The 26816-nt window shown below is 49.3% G+C and overlaps 2 protein-coding genes across 5 annotated transcripts in view; one reads left to right on the top strand and one right to left on the bottom strand.

Annotated features, from left to right (window-relative positions):
• Positions 1-587, bottom strand: part of SPACA6 (sperm acrosome associated 6) — a 10349-nt gene extending 9762 nt beyond the window's left edge. For 3 of the 4 annotated variants that reach the window (XM_029239389.1, XM_029239396.1, XM_029239382.1), the window contains exon 1: positions 4-587. In XM_029239389.1, coding sequence (XP_029095222.1) covers positions 4-221 — 218 coding nt within the window. In that variant the 5' untranslated portion in view covers positions 222-587. The remainder of the gene's footprint in view (positions 1-3) is intronic. The other variant, XM_029239403.1, reaches the window with a different exon arrangement.
• A 675-nt stretch (positions 588-1262) lies between these two features.
• The window catches only part of LOC114903468 (sialic acid-binding Ig-like lectin 5), a 41499-nt gene continuing 15945 nt past the window's right edge, over positions 1263-26816 (top strand). The window contains exons 1-5 of the mRNA XM_029236278.1: positions 1263-1323; positions 1508-1646; positions 2616-2670; positions 4086-4383; positions 4827-4979. Coding sequence (XP_029092111.1) covers positions 1263-1323; positions 1508-1646; positions 2616-2670; positions 4086-4383; positions 4827-4979 — 706 coding nt within the window. The remainder of the gene's footprint in view (positions 1324-1507; positions 1647-2615; positions 2671-4085; positions 4384-4826; positions 4980-26816) is intronic.

Raw genomic sequence — 26816 nt, 5'->3', positions numbered from 1 at the left:
GTCCTCCCGTCTCTGAGTCTCTGGCCCCCGCAAAGCCTCTGTCCTCCTGTCTCTGAGTCTCTGGCCCCTGCAAAGTCTCCATCCTCCCGTCTCTGAGACTTTGTGCCCCTCAGTCTCTCCAGGCCTCTCTGGTCCCTCCCTCCACATGCCCCCCTCGGGGCCCTGGAGGATGTGGGGTGTCTCCTCACTGATTTCAGTGTCCTGGAGGCCCTTAAAGGCATCTGTTAAGGCCTCCTCACACTTCCCGAGGTCGGGGCTCTCCAGGCCGGTGAAGATCTGGCAGATTTGGAGGCGCTCATTGTAAGACGTGAAGCAGAGGAGACAGGCCCAGGCGGAGGCCCGGAAGACTGTGAGGGCCACCAGGGCGGACAGCACAGCGCTCCCTGCGGCCAGAAGGGCCATAGCGGAGGGTCTCAGCCTGTGGAGAAGCTGGAGACTTTTGTGAGGTCACAGTGGTGCGGGGGAGGGGCTCAAGATACAGGGTCAGAGGTCGGGTTTCAGTCTCCAGTCCAATGTCAGGCTCCAGGGTTTTCAGGGAGGAAGGGTGTGTCGGCTCAGGGGTCAGGGGTCGGACCCCAGGCTGATGGCTGGGCCGGATGCCAGGCTCCCAAGAACCTCACCTGTGACCCTGGACGTCCTCACAGGTTAAAGGGTCTCAGGGACCCAGAGGCCGGCAGTACGGTGTGCGGGGGCCCGCCAAGCCCTGGGGTGTGGTAGTGGGCTGCAGCAGAAATGGACATGGCACAGAGACACCGCGAGGGCCCGAAAGACAGAAACCGAGCCATGGAGAGACAGCGGGAGCGTCAGAGACCCAGAAAGCACCATAAGAGACAGATGGAGACAGGGTCTCAGAGGTCACTGTGCAGAGACCCAGCGGAGATGGAGAGACAGAGAGGAAGCAAAGCAGAGATATCTTGATGGGAGAGAAACTCTTTGAGGGAAGGGGCAGGAAGGAATGTAGGGATGAGGACACGAGGAACAGCCCAGCCTCTCCTCCCACGATCCCTGCGGCAGCCCCTCTCCCCAGCCTGGCAGGGTGGGGCAGGGGACTGGGGTCAGAGGTCCCCGCCGGGCCGTCCCGTGCAGGGCGCAGCCTGGGGAAAGCTAGGAGGCCGTATAGTGATCTCCGTGGGTGTCCTCCTCAACTATACAACCTCCTACCTCAGCCCGGGGGGCGCGGCAGGTGGACAGACAGACGGATGGACTGGACGGACAGACGGGGGCCAGGGAGGGCGGGGAGGGCCGGGGAGGCCCCAGCCGCGATGGTGAGCCCCCGACACGGACCCACAGACACGAGCTTGTGTGCGGCGAAGGCCCCGCAAGGTCGGTTCTACGGGTGGGTGCCAGGACCCAGGAATGCGGGCCCCCGGCCCCCTCCTCCCCAAGGAACCCAGGAGTCAGCCCCTCGGCCCCTTCCTCACCAGGGACCCAAGAATTCAGGCCCCAGGCCCCTTCCTCCCCACAGGTCCCCGCAATCCAGGCCCCCTAGCCTCCTCTCCTCCCCCAGATTCAGAAGTCCAAGTCCACAGCCCCCTTCTGCACTGGGGACCCAGGAAGCCAGGCCCCCCAGCCCCCTCACTCAGACCTGGGAGTCCGGCCAGGCCTGCCTCCTTGGAGAAGACACAGCCTGGCTTCCTGGATCCCGGGTCAGAGGGAACCTCCCCTGTTTTGGAGTTTGGTCCCTTGGACAAGACAGTTCCCTACCTACCTGTCAGATTCAGAAATCCAGGACCGGTGTGGAGACCGCCCACGGGATACAAAACCGTCAAAGCCTTTCTGGGTATTTTTTCCCCTCTCTCTTCCCTTCTTTTGGCCTCTCATCATGCACAACACTGACAGCTACGATCCCTGAGCGCTGATACCGCCCCAGGCCTCTGTCATGTGGCAGGCAGGGGCTCAAGGTGCCATCAGCACCCCCATTTTGCAGGTGGGAAGGCTGAGCCCCAGTCAGCTGGTGAGTGGGAGGGCCAGGCCTGCAAGGTGGCGGGACCAGCACCCACGCTTCCCCACCCCTGGGCTGAGTCTGTGCACCTGAGAGCCTCCGCCTCTGTCCAGCGCTCGTCTGTCTTGCTCTCACTGTCTCCGGCTCCATCTCCATCTTTCTGGTTCTCTCTCCCCGTCCTGCCGTGTTGCCGCTGGCTCGGTCTCCGTCTTACCTGGTCTCCATTTCCTCCAGCCTCTGCACGCTTCTCCCCGCTCTGCGCTGCCCACCCTCCCCCTCAGCTCGGCCTTCTCCTTGCTCAGTCCTCTCTCCCTCCTCTCCCCGCCTCCTGGTTCTCTCTCCTTTCTCTTTTCTCTTTCTTTTCCTTTCCCTTCTGTCTTTCACCCTCCTCTTCTCCCTGCCACCCCGTCTTTGTCCCTCTCCTTCTCTCTCTCCCTCAATTTCCCTGTCTCACTCTCCTCTCCCCCTTTTTCCTGTTTGCCTCCCTCTCGCTGCCCGCCTTCTCTCCATCCCTCTGTCTCCTTCGCTCCCCTCTGTCTCTCTCCTTTTCTCTCTCCCTTTCTCCCTTCCTCCCTCCTAGGTCTCTCTCCTTCCTTCCCTCCCTCCCCTTCTCTCTCTCTCTCTCTCTCTCTCTCTCTCCCTTTCTCCTTCCCTCTCTCCCTCCCCCTCGCAGCAGCTCAGAGCCAGGTCTGGAGCTGGGGTGGCTGGAGAAGGGGCCCAGGGCCGGGGTAGCGACCTACTGAGGAGGGGGAGGAGAGGCGGGAAGGGGGCGGAGGCGGCAAGGGGGGAGGAAGAGGCCAGAGACGGGTCTACGGTCCCCGCTCTCATTCCCCTTCCCTCCTTCCCAACCTCCCAGACCCTCAGGCGGGGGCGAGAGTCAGGCCAAGGTGGGGAGGAAGGGGAAGGGAGGAGGCTGTCCCCGCCGCCCCCCCACGCAACAACCTGGCCCAGAGCCCAGGCCTGGGTTCCCAGCATGCCCCGGGGCTGCCTGGGGCCTGAGGAGGGGGGTGAGAGCAGAGGGGAAGCTGAGAATCTTAAAGATTTGCAGGACCTGAGCATCTCCCCACTCCTCCCACACATTTCTCCTCGGGAAAACTGAGGCCCAGAGAGAAGGGTCAGGACTTGTTCAAGGTCACTGGACAAGGCCTTGGTGGAGGCCCGAACTCCCTGGGCCCATAGGCCGGATTTGGGGAAAAGGTTGGCGCTGGACTTCCCCCAGGTCTGGGTCCCCCTCCCCCTCTCTGCAGACCCTGGGGAGCCCCCAAGGGTCAGAGAGCAGACCCAAACAGTCTGGCACCATGGCAACCAGTTGGCCCCGCCCCTTTAACCCCCAGAGGGCTGGACTCCAGCTGGGGCTAAAGAGGAGGTGGGGACTCCTGGGTTCTGGGCAGGAAGGGGCTGGGGGCCCGAACACTGGGCTTTCGTGGAGAGCGGGGGATGGAACGTGGAGCCCCAGGTCTGAGGGGAGGAGAGGTTGGAGGCCCAGACTCCTGGATCTTGGGGTAAAGGGGGCTAGGGGTTCGCATTCTGGAATTCTGAGGGAGGGGGCTGGGTCGCGGACTCCCAGGTCTAAGGGAGGAGGGGGCTGGGGCCTGGAATCCCGGGTCCCCAGGGGAGCCTGGATGCTGGGCCTCTCCTCCGCCAGACATCCCCTGCCCCCGCCGCTGACCCTGGCCTGTCTGGCAGCCCAGACAGCCTCCCCCACTCCTCTGCAGCCCCCTCCCACTTGCACGGCTCACCCTTGACCCCTCAAAGCCCCGCAGCCCCTTCCCTGCCCCTCCCCCTCCCCTCCAGCCAGACGTTAACCCTTCCGTTGCCACTGGCACCTCCAAAGCCAGACTCTCTCCCTCCACCTCCCCTGAGGGCGCGGAAGGGCATCTCGCCCTAGTCGGCTCCAGCTCCGAACCCAGCTACCCCAGCCCCATCTCTCTCCTCCCAATGGAAACCAGGAGGTGTTCCCCGCCCGCTCCTCCTCCTGGATCCCGGAATCCAGGCCCCCAGTCCCCTCCTCCAAGGATTCAGGAGTCTGGGTTCCCAGCCCCCTCCTCCTCCAAGAACCCAGAAATCCAGGCCCCCGGCTGCCTCCTCCCCCTAGGGACCCTGGAGTTCGGGTCCCGGGCCCCATCCCCCTCTCTCTCCGCAGACTCACGGCTCCGCAGCTCCAGCGTCGGGGGGAAGGGGTCTCGGTGGGCAGCGCCCGGGCCGGGCTGAGCCGGGCCCCGCCGCCGCCGACAGCTCTCCATCCTCTCCCCGCCTCCGCCGCCCGACGGCCTCTCCTCTTCCTCCCGGCGTCCCCGCCATCCTCCTTCCCTCCTCCCCGATTCCCTCCGGCCTGCGCCTCCTCCCGGCTCTGCGGGCCCGGCTCCCCCGCCCGGGACCCCGCCGGACCAGCCCCCTCCCCAGGGGGCCCCCGCCCCGGCCCCTCCCCATCGCCAGGCCCAGTCCGGCTTGGCTTCCCCCCCCCCGCCACCCCCCCGCCCCGGAGCTGGCCCCGGTCCAGGGGAAAAAATTCCATCCAGCCCCGGGGAGGAGGAGCGGGGCGGGGGAGGGAGCAGGGAGGAGAGGCCGGGCCGGGGAGCGTGACGCAGGGAGGAGGGAAGGGACAAAAGGGGACGGGAGGCTGCAGAGCCGGCAGCGCTCGCACTCCTCCCTCCTCCCTCCTCCCTCGGCTGGGGCCGGTTCTCTCCTCTCTCTCCGCTTTCTCTCGTCCCCTCCACCTCTCCTCCCTTTCCTTCTCTTTGCCCGCCTGCCTCCTCCTGGCCCTGTGCGTTCCCCTCTGTCTCTTGTCTCCGCGTCTCTCTCTTTCTCCTTACATCAACCCCCCCACCCCAATCAGGGTCTGCTCCTCTCCCCCTCTTCTCTCTCCCCCTTCCTGCTCTCCCAGCCTCCTTCCCCTCCCTCGGCTTCGCGCTCTCCACCCACCCACCCACCCACTGGGGAGAGAAGGGTGAATCAGACCCAGATCTGCCCTTGCAGACGGAGCTCACAGTCTTACGGAGGAGACAGACCCAGACGCAGACAGTTCCAATTCAGGGCGGTCGGGGTTTGACAGAGGGAGGACCCAGCGTCTGTGGGAGGAAAGGACCTCCAGGGAAGGCCGTGGTTGGGACCACCAAGACCTGGGAGAAGTTAGATCTGAATTGTTGAGAGAGAGAGGGAGAGAGAGACAGCAGTAAGGGCGTTCCAGGCAGAGGGCACAGCTCAAGCGGAGACCCAAAGGCAGGAAACCAGGGGCCATTCTGGGGGAAGGGCAGGCAGTCAGGTCTGACGGGAGCCCAGGAGCCTGGAAGAGGAGGCCGAGGTGGTGGGCGGGGCCAGGTTCCTCCTCGCTCGGGAGGCCGGGCTGGGAACTTTCCCGTGAGGGTGACCCGGATCCTTGGAGGGCTGTGAGCAAGGGGAGGGACAGGGTCAGAGCTGGGTGACAGAAAGACCCCTCTGAGGGCCGTGGGGGATGAGATGAGGGAGAGAGACTACTGGAGGCTGGGAGGCTGGGGAGGAGGACGCTTGATCAGGGGCTGGGACCCTGGGGACCCAGAGGAGGTGGTGGGGCAGAGAATGTGAGGGGCGTGATGGAAGAGGTGAAGAAGATACAACAACCGGAAGTCTGGCCCTGAAACTGAGGGGACAGGAGTTGTTCCAGATGGGGAACCAAGAGGAAGAAGGGAGGACAGGAGAGGGAAGATGCTGTGTGCAGCTTGGGACCTTGTCGACATTAAAGGCCAGAGGACATTTAGGGAAGACATGTGGTGGGTATAGCGTTCTGGAGCTCAGAGAGTGAAAAATGCAGGTTCCTCCCGCCCTGTCCCTGGCCACCCACTTCTCTCTGGGGACAGCTCATGCTTACCAGTTTCTTGTGTATCTTTCCAGAGAAAGTCTATACATTTACACACATATATTATACCACCCCGCCTTTTTTGTCCCCAGGTGGGATCATATTATTCTATACTTTGCTTTTTTTTTAACACTATATCCTGAAGATCCTTCTATATCTACACAGCTTATAGAGGTACCTATATCTACACAGCTTATAGAGGTACCTCGTTCATTTTAGCGGCTATATAGTATTCCATTGTATAAATTTATTCAGCCCTACTTATTCAATCAATTAGGAGAGGTTTTTTTTTACCTAAAGAAACTAATGCTTATGAATATTCAAATTACTGGGCTTTTTAAAGAACTGATTTCTTACAATGCTCTTAAACTGCTGAACCCAGATATTTGATAAATACTTCTAGGGCCTTTAAATTTTGTCATTAATTACTAATGATAGGAATAATAATGATGCAACCATACCTTTTATTGAATGTCTACTTAGGGACAAGCCCTGGGCTGGGTATTTGTTATACATCATGTCATTCAGTTAACATAGCAGTCTTATTTTTAGGAACTGTTTTATCTTCATGTAAGGATGAGGGAACTGAGTTCTGAATAGTGAGTTACCCAAGCTCACAAAGTGAATGGCAGAGTTAGGATTCGAACCCACGCCTCTCTGGCTCCAAGTTCTATGCCCTTTCTTTGGAGATGGGCTGCCTCTGGGAAAATGTGCAGCTCACCTGGGATTGCTCTCCAGCAGAGGTTGGACTTGTCATGCACACAAATTCACGTTTGATAAAAGGACCTTTTGTCACACCCTGTACCTTGATTTGGTATCCAGAATTACTGTTAGTCTACACTCACCCCAGATACCCTGCAGTCAGGTCAGGATAGTAACCACGTCACCCTGCTGTCTCCTGGTACTGGCCCTGATCCCATTGTTGTTGTTTTTTTTTCTCTCTCTCTCTCTCTTTTTTTTTTTGGCTGCGCCACGTGGCATGTGGGATCTTAGTTCCCCTGCCAGGAATCGAACCCCCGCCCCCTGCAATGGAAATGCAGTGTCTTCACCACTGGACTACCAGGGAAGTGGTCCCCCCACCCCGCCCTCCGCCATTGTGCTGTAATTCTCGATGTCTGGGTCTGTCTCTGAGAATTCAGTGAGGGCACCATTGAGGTCTGAGTCATCTCTGTTCTCAGTATCACTCAGCATAGGGTGTGGCTCAGAGCAGAGACTCAGGAAAATGTTTGCTAAATGAATGAATGGAGGGTTCGATGAAAAGCAAATGGTTTATGGATTAGGCTGGGACTTGCTTAAGCCTCTGGGATGAAAGAACATAAATCCCATTAGTTCCTGAAACATAAGGCCTCCATTACCATTGGTTAGTGACTCACAGGAACCACTGTTTCCATCATTCTTTGATATACAGGGTTCACAAATCCCTTGGCACCTAAGACTTAGCTACTGCAATTCCCACAAATCCCTGAGATTCAGGATCCATCTTTCCCATCAGCCCCTGAGACTCAGGATCCACTATTCCCATCAGCCCCTGAGACTCAGGATCCACCACTCCCATCTGACATTTGCACACAAGTACTACAGTTCTTGTCAGACCTTGGTACCGAACATCCATAATTCCCATCCCCTTAAGATACAGGTAGACCACCATTCCCATCAACTCCTGAGACACAAGTTCCACCTTTCCTATTATCCTTCAGAACAGCAAGCCAATGGAAAATAGAAACACCCCACCCTTCATAAGGCCATCCCCAAATTCCTGGAACAGGAACTGTTAGCCAGAAAGACATTTCAACCTGCCCTGAAGTAGGTCTGGATCAAGGACTCATTTATTAATGCTGTAGAAGAGGGGGCACCAGGTTATGAAGAACTTCCAAGTAGCAGAGTATCCTTCAACGGGAGGAATCAACCCCCAACCGGACATCATCCTACAGCACCGTCAGAGAGTGCTGCCATGTGAGGGTTAAACTCCAAACTCAAGACAGTCCCCTGCAGCACCACTTAATCCCCGCAGGTGCGATAATCCTCAGACTGGCAGAGCACAAAAATACCAGAGGATCCAAACGCAACAGATACTCCCATCGTGCCATTAAATAATCCCAAGTGGCAGTTTGCCCTGGTGGACTTGCAGGAATTGGGGACAGGGCCACCTTTCCTTGGTGTGTGTGGTGGTGGTGGGTGGGACGAAGATGACAGATCTTACTCCTACTATTAACCCTTTCCTGGATTGGGGGGTTGGTGTGATTTTTGAGGGAGGGTTTCTGCACAGCCTAACTCTTTCCCCTTAGGGCCATGCCTTCTAGTCATCTGGTGAAAGCCTTCAGCCGCTCCACTCTACACATCTCAGCAAAACGGAGGGAAGGTGGTTCTGAGGTTCAAGGAGACTGGAGTGGGAGTGGGTACCGTTTTTTCAAGCCATCCACTTCCCCTTCCTCTGGTAATAGAGCCTGTCTTTCCTGTGAGACACCCACTCCAGGTGACTCTAACAAGAGTATTCTAGCAAAACGCCCTTCCTCCCTCCCCCAAAACACACAGCTTGGGCATGTGACCCAATACGGGCTGAACAGGACATTCATTCATTTGTGATCCCCCAACAGAGCTGATTAGAATCTAAGATTTTATTTTTCATCTTTTGAAAAAGTTTTATTTTCATTTTTATTTTATTTTATTTTTAAAATGTGTTTAAATTTACTTTATTTTATTTCATTTTTTTGGCTGCACCATGCGGCATGTGGGGTCTTAGTTCCCTGACCAGGGATTTGAACCTGTGTCCCCTGCACTGGGAATGCGGAGTCTTAAGCACTGGACTGCCAGGGAAGTCCCTATTTTTTTATTATTATTATTATATATTTTTCTGCGGTACGCGGGCCTCTCACCGTTGTGGCCTGTCCCATTGCGGAGCACAGGCTCCGGACGTGCAGGCTCAGCGGCCATGGCTCACGGGCCCAGCCGCTCCGCGGCATGTGGGATCCTCCCGGACCGGGGCAAGAACCTGTGTCCCCTGCATTGGCAGGCGGACTCTCAACCACTGCGCCACAAGGGAAGCCCCTATTTTTATTTTTTAAATTTTATTGAAGTATAGTCAATTTACAATGTCGTGTTAGTTTCAGGTGTACAGCACAGTGATTCAATTATATCTTTTCCCTCATAGGTTATTACAAAATATTGAATTCAGTTCCCCGTGCTATACAGTAGGTCCTTGTTGTTTATCAAGTTTATATATAGGGGTGTGTATGTGTTAATCCCAACCCCCTAATTTATCCCTCCCCTTTCCCCTTTGGTAACTATGAGTTTGTTTTCTATGTCTATGGGCCTCTTTCCGTTTTGTAAATAGGTTCATTTGTATCACTTTTTTAGATTCCACATGTAAGCGATATCACATGATACTTGTCTTTCTCTGTCTGACTTACTTCACTTACTATGATAATCTCTAGGTCCATCCATGTTGCTGCAAATGGCATTATTTCATTCTTTTTTATGCCTGAGTAGTATTCCATTGTGTGTGTGTGTGTGTGTGTGTGTGTGTGTGTGTGTGTACCACATCTTTATCCATTTATCTGTCGATGGACACTTATGTTGCTTCCACGTGTTGGCTATTGTAAATAGTGCTACTATGAACACTGGGGCAGAGTCTCTCTACTAACACAATTATAATTGCTCCTGAAGTACCAGGGAAGGAAGCTAGACAGGAAATTGAAACAAGCAGAGTAAAAGTGAGAAATGAAAATACAAGATTGTCATCTTTTACAGATGATAGGATCCCCTACCTAGAAAACCCAAGAGAATTTACAGAAAAACAGAACTCATTATCAAGTTCTTTGACTTGGCAAGATATAAGCTATATACACTAATCAAGATCTGATGAAGAAACAACAAGTAAAATTAGATCCCTATCTCACACCATACACAATGTCACTCCAGATAGAACAAAAATAATTTTCCATTGGTCCTTTTTTAATGGATGAAAGTTATTGACTTTTATAAATTCATTAATCGGATGGGAATGGGAGTGATTTTGTTCTCCCTCCAGGGGACGTTTGTCAAAGTCTGGAGACATTTTTGCTTGTCCTTACTGAGTGGGGGAGAGGGATGCTACTGGCATCTAGTGAGTGGAGGACAGAGATGCTGCAAAATATCCTACAGGACATTTTCCCTCTCCCCCCCACCCAGAACAAGGGATTGTCCAGTTTCAAGTATCAATAGTGTTAAAGTTGAAAAACTGTGGTATAACTTGACACCTTAATGCGTCATCAAATGCTTCTAATGGATTTCCAGTTACTTTTTGAATGTTCTAGGTATATAATCACACTAATTGCAAATAATAAGGATACATCCTTCCCAGTATTTAAACCTCTTATTTGCTTCTGTTTTATAATTGCATTTAGCTAGCACTCTCAGAACAACGAAGGTGTGCAAATATAGTTTGCACTGAGCAGCTGAACTATATTTCTCTGTTTGGGAATTCCATCGTTGGGGGAGGTTCTACTTCCCACCACCAAGGACTTGAAGGCTAGATACTTGCTTTCCCTGAAACCTAGTGGCTAGTGTGCACGTGTCTGAATGAACTGAGAGTTTATAAAGACATCATGAAGGGTCCTGTGCTCCCTCCGATGGCCTTGGCACTGAACGAGGCTGTCCCTCGGCAAACTTGGCGATGATTCTCCTTCCATTGTTTCCTTGGGTTTTGACCCATTTTCTAAACTTGGAACTAAAGCTTTCTCATCCTATCTGTCAGCTGCCCAATGTCCTATGAATGAATTTCCTTTTTGCTTAAGTTAACCCAAATTGGTTTCCTTCACAACCAAGAACCCCACGGTTAGAATGTTAAATAATAATTGTGACAGTCAGTGGGAGCTTATTGTCTCGTTCCTGACTTAGTTGGAAATAGTCTCTCGTCTGCACACATTCATTAATCTATTCATAAAACACATATTGAAATTCATGAGTTCACTCCTTTATCTCTAGTTCCAACCCAATACCACTTGGGTCATTCTGGTTTTCTGCCTTCCCATATGTGTAAATCCCTTCTCTGAGAAAGAGAAATCTGTTCCCCTTAGCCATAATGTGTTTACTTATTTGATAAGTTCCTCTTTTTTTTTTTCTTTTTCTTTTCTTGGCTGCCGCATGGCATGTGGGATCTTAGTTCCCCGACCAGGGGTTGAACCTGTGCTCCCTGCAGTGGAAGCTTGGAGTCCTAACCACTGGACCGCCAGGGAATTCCCTTGATTAGTTCCTCTGAGTGTAACTAGTTCCCCATCTCAGCCACTATTCCTTCCCAGGGCGGCGGTCCTTATCCTGCTTGGCTTCCCTTCCCCTACTGGGATGTCCCCACCCGACCCTGACGCTCTCAACACGCAAATGCCCTCCTCGCCTAGGTGAGGTTCTGACATTTCTCTCTGACGTTCTTGGGTAGACACTCTCCTCACTCTGTTTGAGACACTGCATTTCAGGTCACCTCTCTGCACAGGTATCTACCTTGCTCTGCCACACCTGAGCTCTACTGATCAGAAGAGGAAGAGAAGTGGGGGGAGAATCAAGATGACAGCGTAGTAGGATCTAGAGCTCACCTCCCCTCACAAATACATCAGAAATACATCCACAGGAACTTCCCTGGCGGTCCAGTGGTTAAGAATCCGCCTGCCAAAGGGCTTCCCTGGTGGCGCAGTGGTTGAGAGTCTGCCTGCCGATGCAGGGGACACGGGTTCGTGCCCCGGTCCGGGAAGATCCCACATGCCGCGGAGCGGCTGGGCCCGTGAGCCATGGCCGCTGAGCCTGCGCGTCCGGAGCCTGTGCTCCACAACGAGAGAGGCCACAACAGTGAGAGGCCCGTATACCGCAAAAAAAGAATCTGCCTGCCAATTCAGGGGACACGGGTTCGAGCCCTGGTCTGGGAAGATTCCACATGCCGTGGAGCAACTAATCCTGTGAGCCGCAACTACTGAGCCTGCGCTCTAGAGCCTGTGAACCACAACTACTGAAGCCCATGTGCCTAGAGCCTGTGCTCTGCAACAAAGAGAAGCCACCGCAATGAGAGGTCCGTGCACCACATAGCCCCCACTCGCTGCAGCTAGAGAAAGCCCGCATGTAGCAATGAAGACCCAACATAGCCAAAAAAAAAAAAAAAAAATTATGAGTCTGGAGTTCTGCAAAGAGGGCTAGGATGAAGATATACCTAGATATACATTTGGGAGTTGTCAATATTTGATAGTATTTAAAGCCTTCGGACTAGATGAGGTTGCTTTGGAAATGAGTAAAGACGGAAAAGAGAAATCCCAGGGTAGGTCAATACAGTGTTTTACATAGAAGCATTTAGCTTGTTTTTGGTTTTATGTGACTTGATAGGTAGGTAGGTAAATAGAATTCTAGATTAAGAAAATAATTCCATATAAGGGGATTTTTGTTGTAAATGATACCTGAGTTTTAATAGCTCCCTTTCAGCATGTAACACAGTGATATGCATAGCCTCCTTTGATCTATTTAAATGAAAATTTGTTTTAATAGATATTCGAATATTCAATCATGTCAGTATTCCTAGGTAATATCCATTTGGCCATGATTTATATATATATATATATATATATATATATATATATATGTGATCCCACGGCTTGCGGGATTTCAATTCCCTGACCAGGCACTGAACCTGGGCCTCTGCAGTGAAAGCCTGGAATTCTAACCACTAGGCCACCAGGGAACTCCCCATGGTATATATTTTTAATTTACTGGAGTTTTCTATTGCTAGTTATCTATTTTGGAATTTCCCCATCAATCTTCAAAAGGGAGATTCATCTGTAGTTAATGCTTTTCATGTTACCATATTAGGTTTTTATATTTCATGATGCTGGCTCTATACAGATCATTGGGAAACCTTTCTTTCTTTTCTTTCTTTTTTCTTTCTTTCTTTCTTCCTCCCTCCCTCCCTCCCTCGCTCTTGCTCTCTCTCTTTCTTTCTCTCTTTTTTCTTTCTTTCTTCCTTCCTTCCTCCCTCCCTCTCGCTCTCTCTCTCTCACTCTCTCTCTGTCTCTTTCTCTCTTTCTCTCTTTCTCTCTTTCTTTCTTTCTTTCATTCTTTCTTTCTTTCTTTTCTTGGTTGTGCCTTGCAGCATGTGGGAGCTTAGTTCCCCGACCAGGGCTGGAATTGGCGCCCTCTGCAGTGGAAGCACAGGCTCTTAAGCACTGGACCGCCCGGGGAGGCCCCAACTTTTCATTTTTATCTTTAGTTTACCTTGAATCAGCATTGTCTGTTTGTAGATAGTTTGAAATAATTTAATGATTCTGTCAGTTCATCTTATAGTTACTAATTTATTTAATATGTTCATCTCTTCTTGAGAATTTTTGAAATTTACATGTTCCTGAAAAATCATCCATTTATCCCCAATTTTCTAGTTATTAACAATGAATTGAACAAAGAATTCTCCGAGTAATTATGTTCCTCCAGAGCTATCCCCTTTCTTCTCATCATTTTCATGCTTGGCTCATTCCCCCGCATCCTGTGTGATTGTCCCAACCCTGGAGTCTACGCCACTGGTTTTTATTTTCTGTGTGCCAAATATTGTATTTTATTCTCCTAAGTCCATTTTAATTTTTAATTGTCATTGTTTTTCCTTAATTATTTCCCCTAGGTTTTCTAGTTCTGTTTTGATTTTGGTGTCTTATCATTGCTTATATCTAAAAAGAAAATTTTCTTTAATTTCCAATAAGTGGGAAGCTGCTACAGACTACCATTTTTTGTTTGATACAGTTAATCGATTAAAATACTCTCAAATTTTTTCATGCTATATTCCTTTTATATTTTATTATTTGTAAAAGGTGGAGAGAGGGTGGGGGAAAGATGAATCGGGAGTTTGGGAGTAGCAGATGCAAACTATTATGTACAGAATGGATAACCAACAAGGTCCTACTGTATAGCACAGGGAATTATATTCAGTATCCTGTAATAAACCATAATGGAAAAGAATAGGAAACAGAATGTATATATATGTATAACTGAATCACTTTGCTGTACAGTAGAAATTAACACAACATTGTAAATCAACTATACCTCAATAAAATAAATTTCTAAAGAATTTTGTCAAAAGTGTTTTGGAAGAAATTGGAGATCTTGGTCTCTCCTTGAATTTACCAGTCAAGCTTGCTGAGTGAGCCTTGTCCAGCAGGGGGCGGTCTTAGACTTTGATTGTTTTCCTACCTCAGCTTGAGCAAATCCACTCTTGAGGAATGAAGTTAGAGAGTAAGCCTCTGGCTGGAGGAACTTTTGTTTCATGGGTCACTGCATCTATTTTCCCAGGAGATACAAAATTAAGTCCCTACAGTAGAAAAACAGGTATAAAAGTGAGTGCAGGGACTTCCTTGGTGGTCCAGTGGTAAAGAATCCGCCTTCCAGTGCTGGGGATGCTGGTTCGATCCCTGGTCAGGGAACGAAGATCCCACATGCCACGGGGCAACTAAGCCCGCGCACCACATCTACTGAGCTCACACGCCTTCAACGAGAGAGTCTGCGAGCCCGCGTGCCTGCGTGCCGCAAAAACTGCAGAGCCCATGAGCTCTGGGGCCCGGGCACCACAACTAGAGAGAGAAAACCCAAAAGCCACAACTAGAGAGAAGCCCGCGGGCCGCAATGAAGACCAGACGCAGTGGGAAAAAAATAAAGAAAATAAATAAATTTTAAAATATATATTAAAAAAGTGAGTGCAGGAGGCCTGGGGTTAGAAAAACAACAGGACAAGTATACTGACAAACGGTACCTGAACTTTGGCCTCCGTGCAGGGGAGACCACAGCAGGGGAGAATGCGGCAAAATAAAACTGGGCAGCTCCCGCTCAGCCCCAGCTGATTTCTGTAGCATGGGAATGCCAGATATTTAAAAATTTCAAGAGACGTTAGCCATTCAGACTGTTGCGAGATATCTCCAAGTGTTAAACTGTGACTGATGAATTAAAACAGTTTTTAAAACGTGTATGTAAACTAAATACAAACTATGATCTAGAATTTTTTTTTTTTTTTTTTTGGTGAGTAGCCCTGGATTCACTGTACTTATGTAACATGGGCTTTCAGTTATATTAAATCGTGAAATACTGAACACTTTTACTCTGTCAAGAAAAAGACAAGGATGTCTATTCCAACCACTTCTATTCAACATTGTAATGAAATTACTAGAGGGTGCAATGAAACAGGAAAAGGAATAAAAGGCATAGTGATTGGAAAGAGAGAAGCGAAACATCATTGTTTCCAATGGCAAGACAGTGTACAGAGAAAACACAAAATACGCAAGTGAGGGAACTCCCTGGCGGTCCAGTGGTTAGCACTCTGAGCTTTCACTGCCATGGGCCCGGGTTCAGTCCCTGGTCAGGGAACTAAGATCCCTCAAGCTGCATGCCGTGGACAAAAACCAAAAAGAAAAACAAACAAACAAAATATACGAGTGAACTATTGGAATTAGTAGGTAATTTAGCAGAGTAGCTGTAACCAAAATTAATACACAGAAATAACTTCTATATCCATATTAGCAACAGCAGAAAATTAAATTAAAAATACAATATCTTTTTAAAAAGAATGAAAATCCACAATATATCTAAAAGTAAAACTAACAAATAGTTTCAAGACTGTTACTCTGAAGACTGGAAAATGTTGCTGAGAGGAATTAAAGAAACCCTAAATAAGAGATATAACGTGCTCATGAATTAGAATATTCAATATTTTAAAAAAGTCAATACTTCCCCAAGCCAGGACCCGAGGAGCTGAGGGATTTTCTCTCCTGGACCCACATCTCAGTGCTGCAGGGGAGGCGTTAGTTTGCTGTCAGTCAGACAGACCAGGAATTCTTCATTTCTGTTAATGGTGTTTTTGATTCCTAGCATTTCATTTTGATTCTATCTTAGAGCTTCCATCTCTCTGCTGCATTACCATCTGTTTTTGCATGTTGTCTATTTTTTTTTTCTTTTAGAACTTTTAACATAGTAATCATGGCTATTTTAAATTCCCTGTGTGATAATTTCAACATCTGGGTCATTTCAGAGTCTTGTTCTGATGCTTGGTTTGTCTCTTTAGACTGTAGTAGTGGTGATGTTATAATAGACAGTTTTTTGTTTTTTGTTGTTGTTGTTGTTTTTTTGTGGTACACGGGCCTCTCACTGTTGTGGCCTCTCCCGTTGCGGAGCACAGGCTCCGGACGCGCAGGCCCAGCAGCCATGGCTCACGGGCCCAGCTGCTCCACGGCATGTGGGATCTTCCCAGACCGGGGCACGAACCCGTGTCCCCTGCATCGGCAGGCAGACTGTCAACCACTGCACCACCAGGGAAGCCCAATAGACAGTTTTTTAGAGCAGTTTTAGGTTCACAGCAAAGCTGAGCAGAAAGTGAAGAGAAAGATCTCAGTTGTAACTTTCTGGATTTTCCAGTCTCTCTAGATTTTAGGGTGGTGGCTTGCCCTGTGATCTCAGTTCTCTGATGGGTCTGAGAAAAATCATTGATTCCCAGTTTGTTCACATTTTTCTCATTGTAAGAATGAGATGGACAACTTCCAAACAATTTTAATGTTAGGACTGAAACCGAAGCCCTCTTGCTATGTCATTTTTGTTCTCTTTCTGCGTGTGTGTCATAGTTTTGTTGGAGGCTGGGCCTATCACATCTGCACGTTGGGAACATGGTTTCCCTAAACTTAACCTCTGAAATATGTTAAAAATGCTAAGTTCCTCAAATCCAGCAGGGGGAGCCCTTGAACTTTGGTTTCTTCCCCTTTCTCAAGGAGTGCTTGACCTTGGCTAAGTCCAGTTAGAGACACCTTACAGCTTGTGGGATTTTTGTTTGGTAGGTTCAGGGCCTCCCAGATCAAATCTCTACATGGACAAGACAGCTATGGTAAATGAGTGAAGTAGACTAGTGTAAGGAAGACAACTGAGCACGTGTTCTGATAAATGGTACCTGGATTTGGCTTTAGTGGAGGGATGCAATAGTGCATGCTGGGGAGTATAGCAAAGTAAAGGAGATCATTTATTGTTCAGCCTCGGCTGATGGCTACTCTTTGAGAATATCAGACCTTCCGATTTTTTCAAGAAGGCTTTCATGTTATGGTGAGATATTTCCCAATGTTTAAATATTCTACGTTTTTTAGTTAAAATATTTCCAAACTGTTTCAGCCAAATGAAACACAAACATGAGATAGACCTTGACAGTTCACCAGAAGCCAAATCAGAGCCAGGTCTTCAGAGGTGCCCCGTTTTTTCCTCAGCCCTGGAGTCACTGCTGCTCGAGTGTGGATGTCATCTTTCCCATGGTTGACATCCTTGCTAAATGGAGCCCTGCATAATTTCCTCCCCACTCTTTAACTTCACTACATCATACCATGTCCTCAGACAGTGCTTACGCCTTTGTTCTTGGTTCTCCTTCTGTCCTCCTTCAATTATGTCCAAATTGTCGTATTACAGATCGATACACTCAGGGATTTTAACATCATGCATGGTACGAAACGAGGTCCTCCAAATCCTGCAGCCCTCCAGGATTTTATTATTTATTTATTTATTTATAATTTTTTTTTTTTTTTTTTTTTGTGGTACGCGGGCCTCTCACTGTTGTGGCCTCTCCTGTTGCGGAGCACAGGCTCCGGACGCGCAGGCTCAGCGGCCATGGCTCACGGGCCCAACCGCTTCACGGCACGTGGGATCTTCCCGGACCGGGGCACGAACCCGTGTCCCCTGCATCGGCAGGCGGACTCTCAACCACTGCGCCACCAGGGAAGCCCCCCTCCAGGATTTTAATATCGGGAGAATATAACTGAAGTTCCCATGCCAAAAAAGTACAGGAAATGCAAGACTGCCAGCCCTGCATCTTATGAGAGAGGATTTCTATGGATGACGTCATTCTTCTAATTACCATCTGCAGCCATGTCCTTTCTCCCAATATGGGAACTTCTTTCTTGCATTCTCCAGCACTATGAATCCAATGGGATCATGTGTAACGTACTTAAAGTTTGGGGACTGCAGTAGGGAATGACCCCACAAAAAAGGAAGCAACTTAAATGGGATATTAATCCCCACTGTCCATCTCCACGCCATGAAGCCCCATACCAGCTGTGAGTCTCCTGTCACCATGCTGCTGGGACCTCATCTCTCGTGAAAGAAGATGAGCTCCTGTCCCCACCATCCATTGCCACTGAGACCAATGCTGCCCAGCCTTTTTTCCCTAAGCCATAATCTTAGGCTTCATATAATTTAATTAGGCAGAGAAAATTTTTAAATTTATTTATTTAGGGCTTCCCTAGTGGCGCAGTGGTTGAGAGTCTGCCTGCCGATGCAGGGGACACGGGTTCGTGCCGCGGTCAGGGAAGATCCCACATGCCGCGGAGCGGCTGGGCCCGTGAGCCATGGCCGCTTAGCCTGCACGTCCGGAGCCTGTGCTCCGCAACGGGAGGGGCCACAACAGTGAGAGGCCCGCGTACCGCAAAAAAAAAAAAAAAGTATTTATTTATTTTTGGCTGTGTTGGGTCTTCATTGCTGCGTGCAGGCTTTTCTCTAGTTGCGGTGAGCAGGGGCTACTCTTCGTTGCAGTGCGTGGGCTTATTGTGGTGGCTTCTCTTGTTGTGGAGCACGGGCTCTAGCCGCACGGGCTTCAGTAGTTGTGGCACACGGGCTCAGTAGTTGTGTCTTGCAGGCTCTAGAGTGCAGGCTCAATAGTTGTGGCGCACAGGCTTAGTTGCTCTGTGGCACGTGGGATCTTCCCGGACCAGGGCTCGAACATGTGTCCCCTACATTGGCAGGCAGGTTCTTCACCACTGCACCACCAGGGAAGCCCAGGCAGAGAAATTTTACCCTGTTCTTTAGCTCAACCACCAGATTAGTCCTGCGTCTTCTGTTTAGACATTCAAGAAGGTAACTGATTTGTTTTGAAAACAGAAGCGTGTAGGTCCTTTCCCTGAGATGATGTTGCAGCTCTTCTTGAATGTGGAGTTTGTTCTACAACACTGTGAGAGTCTGAATATACCAATGGATGACCTCAGACCATAGGTCAGAATAGAACCTTAACGCACAATGGGCAGCACCAAGCCCAGGAAACCAACCCATCATCTACAGAAACCAGCCCATGAGGCCAGCCTGCTATCAACAAGTCAGACTTGTAGAAAGTCAGACCGTATCTCTGGCAACCTTTCAGGAAGCTAAACAACAACCCCTGTATCAATCAGCCCCAAATGGACGGGACTTGATGGCAGCTTCCCTAGTTTTTATCCCTGCTCCCGATTTAGAAATAATCACAACAAACCAAATATGTACCCCCAACCAATCACATAGCATGCGCCACTTCTACTCAGCGTCCCAGGTCCACAGCCCCAATCAGAGCACACCTGAAGGCTTCTCTTTTCTCCTCTATGAATCTTCCCCACTCCTCTGTCTGCCTTTGAGTGTCTGCCAGAACATACTTGCTGGCGGCCGACTCCCTTGTCACAGCAAGCTCTGGGTAAGTAGCCCCTGCTTGAAATGAGGCAGGACCCTATGGTTTACGCCCGCCATGTCCTCCACCTGCCTTTTGTCTGTGGAAGAACTTTAGCCAAATAATAAGTTTATTCAGAGAAGTGAGAAAATGCAGAAACAAAGGAAGACAGTCAAAGGAGACCAAATAATAATAGTTTAGTCATTAAGCACAGTCAAGGACCTTTAGTTCCTCCTGAAGGGCTACAGGTAACATTCTGAGCCGTATCCTGGGAGCTGTCTTATAGATACTGAAAGCCCCACCAGGTGGAAGAAGTGAACTACATGATGACCAGACTGTAGCCATGACCTAAGCTGCCACAATTCCGAGAACTGGCCTCAAAGAAATGGGAACAAACCGACCCTGCAACTGAAGATTAACTTTACCTAAAACAATTAAGATGATGCTGGTCAGACCACCGATGACCAATTTCAAGATGACTGTCCGAGCTGACAGCGCTGTTTCTGCATGTAGCCCCCTCCCTCTGTATATAAAAGCTCTCACTCCCTGACTGTCAGAGGCAGGGAGTCGGCCTTTGGACAGGTGTCCTCCACACCAGCATCAAAAATAAAGCAAACTTTCCTTTCCACCAACCTTGCCTCTTTATTGGCTTTTGAGGGGCGAGCAGCCGGACCCCACTTCCGGTTACAACAGCAAGCTCTAAGTAGCCCCTGCTTGTTCTCCTTTGGTTGGTTGTTTTGGACTGAATGTTTGTTTCCCCACCCAAATCTGTATGTTGGAGCCCTAACCCATGAAGTGATGGTATTTGGAGGTAGGGCCTTTGGGAGGTAAATAGGATTAAATGAGGCCATGAGGGTAGAGCCCCCATGACGAAATTAGTGTCCTCATAGTCAGAAGAATGAGCAGTGCTTGCTCTCTCAATCTCTCTCTTCCTGCTGCAGGAGGGCACAGTGAGAGGGTGGCCACCTGCAAGCCAGGAAATGGGTCTTCCTCACCAGGGAACCGAATCAGCCTCCCCCTTGATCTTGGACTTTCCAGCCTCCAGGACTGTGAGAAATAGCTTGCTTTTGTTTAAGCCCCCCAGTATTTCATTATGGCAGCCTGAACTAAGACATTGGTCTTTGTTTATTTCTATGGCAGGTTTTGGTCATTTTTATTTTGTATTAATGGGCATCAGAGAAGGAGTTGCTAAAAACTATGAACATAGGTCAGCGTGTTTCCCAGGAGTCCACAGAAGGGCTGTGAACTGGGAAATTGAAAGCAAGTCTCACGGGGAGGTTTGGGGCAGCTTCAGGGGCTGAGGCCACTGAGGGTTTCGGGACTTGGTCAGTGTCACCAAACTCCTTTTTTAAAAAGAAATTGTTGGGACTTCCCTGGTAGTCCAGTGGTTAAGACTCCGTGCTTCCACTGAAGGGGGCATGGGTTTGATCCCTGGTTAGGGATCTAAGTTCCATGCAAGGGTGGGGGTGGGAGTGGGAGGGGGTGGGGGGAGAGGGGAAACTAAGATCCCGCATGCCATGCAGCGCAGCCAAAAAAAGAAAAAAGAATCATTAACCCTGTAGCTTTGCTGGCCTTGTTCTCAGGCAGGCTCTCACCAAGTATTGAGCTCTGAGGATGTCCAGTCCAGCCTCTTCCTTCCCCAAAGATGTTGCAACCGAGCAGGACCCTATGGGGCCTTCCTGGGAAAGACCCCTCCCCCATACCCCCTGCTGTAGCTCTTCTCTGAAGTACGCTGACAATAGTATCTCATGTATATTTCCTGAGTTTTTCGGTTGCTAAAAACCACCACCAAATGGGAGAAATTAACTACTTGATGATCAGGAGCGTGTAGCCCCCAGGAGCTTCTGGCGCCTAAGTATTGATCACCATCAACCAATTAGAGAATTGTGCACGAGCTGATCACACACCCTGGGACACCCCTCACTCACCTGGCCTTTAAAAATGCTTTGCTGAGGGCTTCCTTGGTGGCGCAGTGGTTGAGAGTCCGCGTGCCGATGCAGGGGACACAGGTTCGTTCCCGGGCCCGGGAGTATCCCACATGCTGCGGAGCGGCTGGGCCCGTGAGCCATGGCCGCTGGGCCTGCGCGTCCGGACCCTGTGCTCCGCAACGGGAGAGGCCACAACAGTGAGAGGCCCGCGTACCGCAAAAAAAAAAAAAAAAAAAAAAAGCTTTGCTGAGACCCTTCGTGGAGTTCAGGTTTTTCTAAGCATGATTCACCCGCCGCCCTGCGTGGCCGTGGAATAAACCTTTCTCCAAACTCTGACTTTCGGGTTTGTTTGTCTTCACTGTGCATCGGGCACATGAACTTGCGTTTGGTAACAATGCTATGGGGAAACTTCCTTTTCTGTTCAATCAGCATCCTTCCGTCCAGTCCTTCCGTCCATGCGCTGCAGCTTCTAGATGCAGTTTCCTTCCCGCTTACTGATTGTGTCTGTGCTCCCATTCCTGATAGATGAATCAGAACATGGGGTAAGAGAATGAGGTAATACCAGGGTGTTGTAGACCCAGGTCCTTAGACCCTTTAATCAATAGAAATTGATGAGGGGCTTCCCTGGTGGCTCAATGGTTAAGAATCTGCCCTCCAAGCGGGGGACATGGATTTGATCCCTAGTCCAGGAAGATCCCACATGCTGTGGAGCAACTAAGCCCGTGCGCCACAACTACTGAGCCTGCAGGCCACAACTACTGAGCCCACGTGCCACAACTACTGAAGCCCGTGCACCTAGAGCCCATGCTCCACAACAAGAGAAGCCACCACAATGAGAAGCCCACGCATGGCAACAAAGAGTAGCCCCCACTCGCCGCAACTAGAGAAAGGCGTGCAGCAACGAAGACCCAACGCAGCCTAAATAAATAAATAAATAAATAAAGATCGTTAAAAAGAAAAAAGAGAAATTGATGAGAGGCCAGATGAGAAATTCAGGTAAGGCTTTATTGGGTTTTACTGTGCTGCAGAAAGGTGCCCTTGCTCACTCTCTAGGGGGGCGAGCTGGTCCCTTAAAGGGGGTGAGGGTAGGGGCAGATCGGTGGGTCGGGCCTGAGGTGTAGCTTAGGTGGTCCGCCCACCCCCTTGGCGGTGCCGTGTGCAGGGATCATGCGCAGGACCCTGCTTTTGCTCCCCACACCTCAGAAGTGGCAGTTGGGTTTTGGTCTTTTTGTATCTTGTTGTTCATAATTTGCCCCACTTGCCCATGCATGCAGTTATTTTTAGTCCCTTGTAGTTTCTTTGTATTTTATTGCTCAGTGAGACATTTCTTCAGTGCAAGCACTTCAGTAAATGGTCCCAGGTTCCAGATGCCAGGTCACCAAGTGTCTCAAGGGCAGGGTCTTGACCTTCCAGCCTAGAGATGCTTCTGCCCTCCCTACTAATGACTGGGTAACCCCGGGGGTGTGGGGGGGGAGTGGGGAGTGCAGGCCCACCTGCAGGGCTGGCCCTGCTCTAGTTTCCGTCCCCCTAGACAGAGCCTGAGAGTGTGCAGAAGCTATGTGTGACCACGAGTCCCAAGCTTTTCCCTTCCCTGACGTCTAGTCTGACTTTGATCCTCAGGTGCATGAAGCCCCAAATTCAAGTTTTTCATGTTCAGAATTCCCCCAGGGCATGTGTGACTTGGGTTCCCTCTCTGGATTTCCACTCTCTCCTAGATTTCGGACTGAAAATTCTTCTCTCCTGCCAGCGCTTCGAGGATTTTCAGAACAGTTACAATGATTATTTATTTTTAAATGAAATTGTAATTTTAGTTATTTTCAGCAGGAAGCTGGGTCTGATATGCAGCTCATAGAGCCCCTGGAGATGGTCCCCATCTCTTTTCCTTTTTTTTTTTTTTTTTTGTCGCGCAGTGCAGCTTGCGGGATCTCAGTTCCCCGAACCTGGGCCACAGCAGCGAAAGCCTGGAATCCTAATCACTACGCCATCAGGGAACTCCCTTATCTTTTACAATTAAACTCACTCCCTCTCTGATCTCTCTTAGGCTCATGACTTGAAATGCTGTCTGCATGGTGACAGGCCAAGTTTGTGTGTCCAGCTAGAACTTTTCCTTAAACTCCAGACTCATAGAATGAGTACCTTCTGTTGATTCTCCATTTGTGTGTCAAATATGCATTTCTCACTCCACACATTCCCAGTAGAGCGCCCAATCCTCTTTAAAAATCCCTTAGGGACGTCCCTGGTGGTCCAGTGGTTAAGACTCCATGCTCCCAATGCAGGGGGCCTGGGTTCGATCCCTGGTCAGGGAACTAAGATCCCGCAGACCGCAACTAAGACCCGGAGGAGCCAAAATAAATAAATAAATATTTTTAAAAAATCCCTTAAAGTCTTTGCCTCTGTGGCAATGGTGGCTTCACGTCAGCAACTGTTACCAAGCAAAGTGCTCACTGCTCGATGCACCTAGAAGCCAATATGATGGCACCGGCTTTTGAGAAAAGAAGAAGCTTTACTGAGTGGTCGACCAGCAAGGAGACAGGAGGCAAAGCTCAAATCTATCTCCCCAAGTTGGGTTTGGTCAAAGTTTTATGAATTAGGGGAGGAGGTTGGTATGCAGAACCAGTGATAGGGGAGGTCTGGATCGGAGGTCATTTGTGGTAAGGTATATATAACGGGTGCTTCAGCTCCAGATCTTCCTGGACAACAGACCCTTTGCTTCTGAAAGGGTTCTGGCGTTCAGGTTCTGGTCTGCTTCTCACCAACTCCACCTGGTCTGACCTGGCCACCCCCATCTCACATCCCAGGCATTTGCAACAGCCCTGGCAGAGAAGTCTAGGCTCAGTACAGCAAGTAGAGTGATCAGGTGAAAGTAAATCAGAGCCTGCCCCTTTTCTGCTCAAGCCCTGAACTGCCTTCACACCTGTGACATTGTGATTTATAATAAGAAATATGTATGTTCGGTCTTCATCCCTGTTTCTGGCACAGAGCTCCTAAAAACCTGGGGATTTCCTAAGTAATGAGAGTGATAAAGGGGTCTTGTGTTATTTTAATGAAGCCACTTTTGAGAAGCACTTAAGACGGGGCTTGGTTGCCAGGGAAGCCCTAGAGGTGATTAGAGAGTTGGAACTTTCAGTCCCATGCCCTTGACCTCTAGGGAAGAGAGAGGACCCCAGAAGCTGAATCAATGACCAATGGCCACTGATTTAATCAATCATGACTATGTAGTGAAGTCTCCAAAAAATCCAAAAGCATGGGGTTTGGAGAGATTCTAGGCTGGTGAACAGGTGGAGATTCAGGGAGAATGGTGTACCCAGGAGAGGGTGGAAATTCCATGCCCCTTCCCGCATAACTTGCCTTCTGCATCTTTTCACCTGGCTGTTGATTTGTATCCTTTAATATCCTTTGTAATAATCTAGTAACCTAGATTACTGGTAAGATAGTAAGTAAACTGGTTTCTCTGGGCTCTGTGAGTTGCTCTAGCAAATCAATGGAACGCAAGGAGGAGATCATGGGAACCTCTGATCTATAGCCAGTGGATCAGAAGCACAGGTGACAACCTGGACTTGTAATTGGTGTCTGAAGTTGAGGCAGTTTTGTGGGACTTAGCCCTTAACCTGTGGGATCTGATGCTATCTTTAGGGAGGTGGCGTCAGAATTGAGTTAGTTGCTTGGTGATGTGGAAGAAAACCACACACACACATCAGTATCACTGTTGAAGTCATAACGACTCACTCAGTGTGATGACTCATTTTATGTGTCAACTTGGCTGGGCCACGAGGTGCCCAGACATTTGGTCAAACATTATTCTGGGTGTTTCTGTGAAGGTGTTTTTGGATCAGACTGATTTTTGTTTGTTTGGGTTTTGTTTGTTTGTTTTGTTTACATTTTAATTTAATTTTATTTATTGAAAAAAATTTTAACTTTTAATACAATTTTTAAAGGTTACTTTCCATTTACAGTTATTACAAAATATTGGCTATATTTTCCATATTGCACAATACATCCCTTTTTTTTTTTTTTTTTTTTAGGCTGCGTTGAGTCTTTTTTGCCACACACCAGCTTCCTCTAGTTGCGGTGAGTGGGGGCTACTCTTTGTTGTGGTGCACGGGCTTCTCATTGTGGTGGCTTCTCTTGTTGCGGAGCACGGGCTCTAGGCGTGCGGGCCTCAGTAGTTGTGGTATGCAGGCTCAGTAGTTGTGGCTCACGGGCTCAGTAGTTGTGGCTCACGGGCTCAGTAGTTGTGGCGCACGGGCTTAGTTGCTCCGCAGCATGTGGGATCTTCCCAGACCAGGGCTCGAACCCGCTCCCCCACCTCTATATCCCCCCGCAATGGTAACCATTAGCTTGTTCTCTATGTCTGTGAGTCTGCTTCTTTTTTGTTATATTCACTAGTTTGTTTTATTTTTTAGATTTCACATATAAGTGATATACAGTATTTGTCTTTCTTTGTCTGACTTATTTCACTTAGCATAATGCCCTCCAAGTCCATCCATGTTGCTACAAATGGCAAAATTTTGTTCTTTTTTATGGCCGAGTAGTATTCCATTGTGTATATATATATATATATATATATATATATATATACACCCCATGGATGAGATTGATATTTAAATCAGTAGACTGAGTAAAGCAGATTGCTCTCCCGAATGTGGGTGGGCCTCATCCAATCAGTTGAAGGCTCAAATAGAAGAAAAGGGCTGACCCGCCCATGAGTAAGGGAACTCCTCCTGCCTGAATGCATTCCAGCTGGGATATCAGTTTTTTTCCTCCCTTCGAACTTGAAACAACAGCTCTTCCTAGGTCTCAAGCCTGCACACCTTCAAACTAGAACCACACCATCAGCACTCCTGGGTCTCCAGTTTGCTGACCACAGATCTTGGGACTTGTCAACCTCTGTAATCACACGAGCCAGTTCCTTATAATGAATCTCTTTATGTATGTATACACATGCTGTTGGTTCTGTTTCTAGAGAACCCTAATACACCCAGAGTAAAAGCCAAATTCTTACAATAGTCTCAAAATTTCTTCATAATCTGACCTATGATACCTCTCAGACCTACTCTCCTTACTTACCCCATTAATCACTCTGCTACCCTGTCATCCAGCTGCTGCTAAACACGCCACACAGGCTTCCACCTTGGGACTTTAGGATGTGCTCTTCCTTCGGGGTGGATCACTTTTGCCTGGATACCCACAGGAGTCATTCTCTCTTACTTTCTTCATGTGTTTACTCAGATGTCACCCTCTCCATGAGTCATGCCCCAGCCACGTTTTAAAAAATTTCAGCAGTTCTCAACAATTCCTCTTCTGCTTTCCTGTTTTTCTCAATATTATTTATTTATTTGGTTGCACAGGGTCTTAGTTGTGGCAAGGAGGCTCCTTAGTTGTGGCATGTGAACTCTTAGTTGTGGCATGCATGTGGGATCTAGTTCCCTGTGGGACTGAACCTGGGTCCCCTGCGTTGGAAGCACAGAGTCCTATCCACTGCGCCACCGGGGAGTTCCTACTTACCTGTTTTTAATTGTTTCCTTAGACTACATCATTCTCCAAGAGACTGTGTATCTTTTTTTTTTTTTTTTTTTTTTTGCGGTACGCGGGCCTCTCACTGTTGTGGCCTCTCCCGCTGCGGAGCACAGGCTCCGACCGTGCAGGCCCAGCGGAAATGGCTCACGGGCCCAGCTGCTCCGTGGCATGTGGGATCCTCCC

The sequence above is a fragment of the Monodon monoceros genome, unplaced genomic scaffold, assembly GCF_005190385.1.
Source record: "Monodon monoceros isolate NGI ecotype Baffin Bay Population unplaced genomic scaffold, NGI_Narwhal_1 Super_Scaffold_10, whole genome shotgun sequence".
Lineage (NCBI taxonomy): Eukaryota > Metazoa > Chordata > Mammalia > Artiodactyla > Monodontidae > Monodon > Monodon monoceros.
Note: the sequence above shows the minus strand (reverse complement) of the source record. Positions and strands in the feature narration are given on the sequence as shown.